Consider the following 7831-nt stretch of genomic DNA (forward strand, 5'->3'; position numbering starts at 1 on the left):
GGTGTCGTGGCCCATTTTTGTGGGATATCTAAAACTGTGCCACGTCAACAGGGATCCGCTTCTTGACTCACACGTTACAAACCATCCAAATAAAGCTCTGTAGGCGCTGATTTCTGTGCTTTCCTCGGCCGATTTATTTACTTCCATATATTTAAACAAACAAAATAAACAAAACGATCAGTGTAACGTGAGTTCAAAGACTGTTCCGATTCCCCGTTCATTGCTGGAAACAATTTCCTTCCTCACGCTCAGTCCCACCCCTTCCTTATATCACAGGTGTGGCTCGCAGTAAATCAAGGTTTCTCTCCGAATATTTAATTCGGTACTAGTACATAAATGGAAAGAATATATTAAGATCTAAATTAATAAGAAAATAATACACTCATTGTCAACAAAGAGAATGGCTCTAACATTCCAGCCCCTAATTGCATAGAATATAGCAATTACAACAATAAATACATTCAATATTCAAAACAAGGAGTTTCTGGGAGCCGAATCGTCCACAATAACAACGAGATCTCCAGGAAGAAAGTTCCTTCTGATCTTATTCCATTTATTTCGCTGTTGCATTGTTGGAAGATATTCTCTGACCCATCTCTTCCAGAAAGGATCAGCCAGATATTGTACCTGTCTCCATCTTCTTCTTGAGTACAGGTCCTCCTTCACGAAGAGTCCAGGTGGCATAACAGGATGAGTTTTGAGCAGAAGCAGATGATTAGGTGTTAAAGGCTCCACATCATTCAAGTCATTGGTTATGGTTGTGATGAGTCTATCATTCATTATAGCTTCCACTTCACATAAGGCTGTTTGCAATGCCTCATCATCCATGACTTGTTCCCTTACCACAGTGACTTGCTGAGTCGCTCCCATACGCCTCCGTGGTGAGGGCCTGCTGCTGGGTTGAATATCCACTCGATCCCTTCTTGGAGAAGGTTGCTTTGGATTTTATCGTGGTTTAGTTATTTTAATGATTGTTCAAGCTCCTTTTGTGCACCAATGAAATGTGTACCTTGATCAGATCTGATGGTTTTCACAGTACCTCTACGACATAAGAATCTCCGTATTGCATTGATGCAGGAGTTTGTGTCCAAACTACTAGCCACTTCAAGGTGGATTGCACGGCTAGTAAGGCATGTGAAGATTACACCCCATCGTTTCACATTAGTCCGACCTCGCTTTATCTCAAACGGTCCAAAATAGTCCATGCCAACTGCAGTGAAAGGTGGCAAATCTGGCATCACGCGGTCCTGAGGAAGATCTGCCATCTTTTGCTCTCCTACTTTAGACTGCATACGTCTGCAGAAAACACACTTTCTGATGATCTTTCGTGCTGAGGAGTTTGCAGAGGACATCCAATATTTTTGTCCTAGTTTAGACAGCATGTGATTTCTTCCAGAGTGACCAACTCTGCAATTGGAGCAGTCATCTTTATGGTTCCCCGATCCACATTATTTCTCCTGAAGGCTTCAGACATTGTGCGAACATGTCCGAAGGTTTTCAGGACCTTTTTATACCTATGGACAACCTCCGCTGGCCCTTTGACTGGAAAAAAACAAACAAACAAATACACAAGGGACGAGTACACAGACTAATAATTCTGCCAGCAGATGGCGCTAATAATGGCCGAAACAACTGACATTTCTCTTTAAAAATAACTATAAAGCATACTCTAGGGATGGCAACATCTGCTTATCTGATCTTTATCATTATTACTTTTCATGATATTTAGTTGTTCACCTCTCATATGAGCTCGCACAGCCACATCTGGAGATGCAGGATTCCGTGTGTTACGTTGCTTCTTTTTTGGGATGACAACATCACTGTCTGAGGAATCACTGAGGTCTGCAGGACTTTGGGAAGTGTCATCTTCGGACATGCTGACATCCTCTTCCAAAGTAGGGACTTTTGATTGAGCTTAAATCAGCTTGTTATGAGGAGATACATAACATCACACCTTCTATAACAATTGAATACAAATGTGCAGTTTCTTCTCGAATCACTCACTTGATTTCTTCTTCAACCCCAAGACTTGCTCGCGTAAGAAATTGCGCTCTCCTTCAAGATCTTTTATCATTTTATCTTGCCATTCGATCTTGGCCTCTAGGAATTCCAATCTTGAGATTGATCCTTAAAAAACAAAAGGACAGTTTGAGAGAAGATTACAATAAAGATTATGATACAGTATTGAGTAACAGGAAACGTATTGGAGAGACAGAGAGAGGGATGGCGAGCAACAAAGGTCATGGGCCAGATCGAACACAGATGATTGCGATTATGGTTTGTGCCTTAACTTGATGAACCTCAAGGATTTTAAAACCATAAAGTAGCAGCCGATAAAGTAAAAAATGTATACAATTATCCACTTCCCCTCTCCCACAAGAGACAACAGATAATATGTGGTTTCCCTAGTCAACATCGGCCATGTCAGTTACAGTGTACTGCTTATCATCAGCACTGTGCGTCATATTAATGATCAGATATTAATTAAATTACAAGTATTTCTTTGCAGCTCCAAATCGCAACTTTTCCTATAGAGCAGGTCAAGACTGTACTCTTACAGTTTACAGAGACCCAACTTTTACCCACATGAGCATGCACAGTGGTAAGGAAAAACTACACTTTTTATGTATTAGAGATCACTATGTTGTGAATATGTAAATGTATCATTGAGTGGCCAAACATGATCATGGAGGCGATGTGTGCTTTTATTCTATAAAGCACAATATAACAGCAACATTTATTTTCATGTTGGGTTCTCTTTTAAGCTTACATTTGTCCTTGGAAGGCTACTGAAGTGAATTGTCTCTAACCTATACAGTCTCAGAATTTTGACGAGCTGTTTATTTTTTACCATAACTTAAGGAGGTGCATGGGCTAAATCTGGCAACAATTTCCATCTCAGGATGAACGAGCCATATAGTTTAATGTTTATAAACTACCAACACAAAGAATCAATGCAAGAAAAAAAACCCACCTGATCCAAGGCTGGTACTGCAACTTGGGGCCAAGCTTTCTGTATCTTCAGGACCTATGGCATAAGAACAATAAACTCACAAAATTAATAGGGGACATGAATGTTAAAATCAAGTTTGACAAGGAAATCATTTAAGTTGTACTTCTTAGCTAAGGGATATACAATTTACCATCTAGATCCTCTTTGATCAACTCCATCCTTGACTCCTCTTTTGGGACCTGATTCTTCTTCTTTGCCTTAGGCTGTAAAAAAAAATAAGAATAAAGCTATTACATATTGTGTAAAAGGCTGAATATGTACATTGGATAACAGTTACAGTGCACAAACATGAGTCTAAAAGGCAGCGAGCTGGCCAAATGAAAGCGACTGACCCGGGGGTTAAACCAAGTAAAATATAACCACGAGCCTTCGCGCCAGTTGTTGGCTTGCTAGCAAGCGGGGCTAATGTTGGCTGTGGTGATTAACTACAATGTTTAATCGGCTTGCAAGATAGCTATAATTTACTTTTGAAAAGCAATGGGTCCCTATTAATTTATGGACTAACAATAATGAACATTATACGAATTATACAGCCAAGTAGTGGGTAGGTTACATGACGATATTGAGCTAACGCGGCCAACAACGTGAGTTGGTAATAATGACTTTATTAAGCACACAATTCAAAGAGGTCCAGAGTGCACATGAAAGAGAGCATTTTCAACAGATACAACAATGAATACAAAAATAAGAAAGCAAGCACGTAACTTACCATTGTCGATGCACAACATTTCCAATGTCGCTCTTCAAGCTCCAAGGCAAGTGGAAAAGGCCAAAAGCTAGCAGGCAGTTTCTTTTTGCTGATTGGACGGGGATTTAATATGATAGTGAATGATTGGATGAATTTGCCGTTTGCAACCTGTCAGGTGACTCCCGTTCCCCTCTACGTTACTGCACTGTCAAACTTAAACTACGCCACAACTTATCCTAAAACACATGTTTACACAATATCAGAGTCAAACCGCTGCAACAAAATCCATACATTTAAACGTCTTGGCCAAACGAATGAATGTAGTTGAAAAACCAGGGGTGGGGGGGGAGCGGGGACAGAGAGCACCCTCATGCACTGTCAACGGGTGGGGGAGGGGGGGGGACATGCTCGTGAACTGTTAATAAGGTCCCATAGGTCCGAAGTAAATGGGCGGGACTTCGCCTCCGGAGCTTCGCTGTTAGCGGAAGTAACCGGCGGATAGACACATGAGAACATGGATTGGTGGATCACTTTGTCAATCATTATTCTCCCAAAGGGTAAGTCCCGCCTATTTCATTTATTCTCCCTCGCTGTGGATTGTGGAGGTATGGCGCAATATTAATAGCTGAGAATGTAATATTATTTCAGATAATTTTACAAGTATGGTGTCACATTACACGTTTTTGAGGCGAATCCATTTTAGACAGAGCCCCAAGGAAAACCTTAAGTTCAACCACTGGTTAATGAAAAAAGGCCTTCTTCGAAAATCAATGAAATGCCCCTCTTGTGCTCATGTCATGAAGTTGAAACGGCCTTATGCTAAAAAGGAGGCATCATGGTAAGTAATGCTAGAACGCTTAGCCTGTGCTTCATTTATTAATTTTGGGCATATCATATTGTTAGCTCTGTAGCTGGAAGTTCATCTGAATGTTGGATGCAGACTTATCACCTTTCAGAAACATTTACCATTTTGAATCTACATTATGTGACCTATGTGATTCATGCATATCTGATGGAAAATGATTATATAATTCATATTATTGAACCTAATTGTTTTTATTAGGAGGAATTATCAGCTAAATCTCACCTAGAAAGTCATAATTCAAATCACACTGCTGATAATTTATATGTGCATGTGGGCTACTTTTTAAGGTGGTAACACTACTAAATGCACTCAAATATCTTCCTTATTCAGTTAATTATTGTAAATTAAATTCTTCTTGTCAAGTATACCTAGAAATGTTGAATAACACAAAGGACTTGTGCCATATTCAATCCATGTCTTAGATGTATCAACACCTTACAAATCTAGACTTAATTTATCAGAATTATATTCAACCAATTTGTTTAATCATCAGGATGTGCCGGGATTCATGTCACAAAGGGAAAACATATTCAAGATCCATCCGAAGTGGCTCCATGTTTGAGAATTCCCATGTGCGACTGCAAACATGGATGCATTTCATCTACAGGTGAGTGGTTCTAAATCATTCATGAAATGTGTATATATGGAAATGTACTGTACACCCATGACCACTTCAAAATTGGTTTTAACCTCCCCTCCTAACTAACTGGATTGTTTACAGATTTGCCCAAGGCCTTCGATTGCGACAAGTGGACATGCTGCAGGAAGGAATTACTCGTAGCTCTGCAACTCTGACTAAGCTCGCAGACAAGCTGCGGAGAGTTTGTAAATCTGCCATGAGAAGAGTGAGAAGAAGAGGCCAGCAGACCATTGGAAGACGAAGTGAAGTTGTTATGATCGATGAAAGCAAATTTGGCCATAAAAGAAAGGTGTGTAAACTATGCAAACACTTTAAGATTGTTACCTTGATGTCCAAACAATACATAATTAAAACAAGTTTATTTCCTATGATCTTGCATAAGCCTGTCCTTAACAGAGCTACTTAATGTAGAGACACTATACATACTTTTAATACACAGAAAGTTAACATTTATTTTCACCATTTCTGCTGTACAACACTGTGTCTATCATAGACTATTATTGCTAATTATACATAAAGTAGTAGAGTGTATTGTAAATTGTAAAGCATTTTAACAACTGTTCTCAACATGCTCGAACAGTTCACTGCTGTGTGATTAATAATTGAAAACAAATGCATACAGTATTCCATGTAGAAATATACAATGGTAAGGCTCTAAGGAAAATATTTAAAAACATTCTTCATTTAAAGAAACTGCAGACAGAGCCATTTTAATGTAGTCATTCCAAGTGTATGTAAACCTCTTTTACCCATCCCACTGTTTGTGGCTCAGGTGGTTGTGCATTATTCTCCACAGCTCCATGTGGCCATAGGTTGCATTAATATACCATTTTTTCTCCCATGGAACAAAGAGAAGGATCATTTTTGTGTGTCAAAACTAAATACTGTAGTGGCCTTTTGTAAAATTGTGTCAGTATCCTTATCTATGAGAAATGACTGTTGCGTTTTGGAATAAGATATGCAGTTCAATTATGCCATAAAGGGAAATGTCACGTTATTCCTGGACAGTTGAATATTTGTAAACATGCACTGCTCCATAATACTCTTGTCATTTTCAGTACAACAGAGGACGGGCGAGCAACAGGAGTTCCTGGGTGTTCGGAATGCTTGGAATCAGAAATTACAGGAGAAGACCCATTCTCAAGATCGTGCGTCGCCGCTCAGCCAGACATCTTATGCCTCTCATAAAGAAGCACATTAAGACCGGAAGCTCAGTCATTTCAGATGGATGGAGGTCTTACAGCCGGCTTCAGGACGAAGGTTATAATCACCTGACTGTCAACCATCAAGAATCTTTTGTTGACCCTGTTACAGGTGCACATACACAGAACGTAGAGAGATTTTGGGGTATTTGCAAGACAACTATCTGGAGACTTAGAGGAAATCGGACAAAAAGTTCGTTAAAAGATCATTTGGATGTCATTGAGTGGACTTACTGGCGTGGAAAACATCACAGATATGGACCACTTGGAATGCTTTTGCATGACATTAGAAAAAAATATAAAGTGTGAAGCCTGTGAAAGGTAGCATATGTTGCAGATAGCAAATTTAAACTGTCAGTGAAAAGCGATTGAACGATTAAAGACACTTTAAATGTTTGTGATGTGTCTGAACCTCTCTTCAGTGGTTACATTTGAATAAAACAGATATTTCAACGTGAGCCTACTTTGTTCATGTGCTGTTGAGATTAATTTCAGTAGTTGTGTGCTATAATGTATTTACAAAGTGTGAAGAGGAGGCAACTTTAGAATAGGGAACCTGTTCAGGTCAATTAGAGTCAAACTACTAGCTTATTGGTTATGAACAAGACTTCACTTTAGAATAGGGAACATGTTCAGGTCAATTAGAGTCAAACTACTAGCTTATAGGTTATGAACAAGACTTCACTTTAGAATAGGGAACCTGTTCAGGTCAATTAGAGTCAAACTACTAGCTTATTGGTTATGAACAAGACTTCACTTTAGAATAGGGAACATGTTCAGGTCAATTAGAGTCAAACTACTAGCTTATTGGTTATGAACAATACTTCACTTTAGAATAGGGAACATGTTCAGGTCAATTAGAGTCAAACTACTAGCTTATAGGTTATGAACAAGACTTCACTTTAGAATAGGGAACCTGTTCAGGTCAATTAGAGTCAAACTACTAGCTTATTGGTTATGAACAAGACTTCACTTTAGAATAGGGAACCTGTTCAGGTCAATTAGAGTCAAACTACTAGCTTATTGGTTATGAACAAGACTTCACTTTAGAATAGGGAACCTGTTCAGGTCAATTAGAGTCAAACTACTAGCTTATTGGTTATGAACAAGACTTCACTTTAGAATAGGGAACCTGTTCAGGTCAATTAGAGTCAAACTACTAGCTTATTGGTTATGAACAAGACTTCACTTTAGAATAGGGAACATGTTCTTAGATAGAAATACCTCATTTTGAGTTATTTAGACACAATTAACACTTATAGTTTCATGTCTTGTTACATGAGAATAGATCATATTTGTTAAGTGTTATTAAGGGATAATTACTATTCTTGTGCTACTACTGCCTTATTAGGCCCATATTGAGCAGAGCATATTAAGACCCAAACTCATGTACAACAACTTCCTTACTTGCAATAAATCAGCA

General features: G+C 38.9%; 1 protein-coding gene across 1 annotated transcript; it reads right to left on the bottom strand.

Moving 5' to 3' along the window:
* Positions 1 to 1366: 1366 nt before the first annotated feature.
* LOC117548495 (coiled-coil domain-containing protein 106-like) lies at positions 1367 to 6492 on the bottom strand. Its single transcript, XM_034219835.1, has 6 exons — positions 6448 to 6492; positions 3144 to 3216; positions 2975 to 3028; positions 2005 to 2127; positions 1738 to 1914; positions 1367 to 1542 (listed from the first exon to the last, which is right to left on the bottom strand). The coding sequence occupies exons 1-6, from the start codon at positions 6490 to 6492 to the stop codon at positions 1367 to 1369; spliced, it is 648 nt and encodes a 215-aa protein (XP_034075726.1).
* Between the last annotated feature and the right edge of the window lie 1339 nt (positions 6493 to 7831).

This window comes from Gymnodraco acuticeps, unplaced genomic scaffold, assembly GCF_902827175.1.
Source record: "Gymnodraco acuticeps unplaced genomic scaffold, fGymAcu1.1, whole genome shotgun sequence".
NCBI classification, from domain to species: domain Eukaryota; kingdom Metazoa; phylum Chordata; class Actinopteri; order Perciformes; family Bathydraconidae; genus Gymnodraco; species Gymnodraco acuticeps.

Excerpts from the sequence above, each read along its gene's own strand:
- LOC117548495 (XM_034219835.1), bottom strand. The coding sequence starts at position 6,492 with ATGGTTGACAGTCAGGTGATTATAACCTTCGTCCTGAAGCCGGCT. Across the intron at positions 1,915-2,004 it reads GGGGTTGAAGAAGAAATCAA|CTCAATCAAAAGTCCCTACT; the intron begins GTGAGTGATTCG and ends AGCTGATTTAAG. Across the intron at positions 1,543-1,737 it reads TGTGCGAGCTCATATGAGAG|TCAAAGGGCCAGCGGAGGTT; the intron begins GTGAACAACTAA and ends GTTTTTTTCCAG.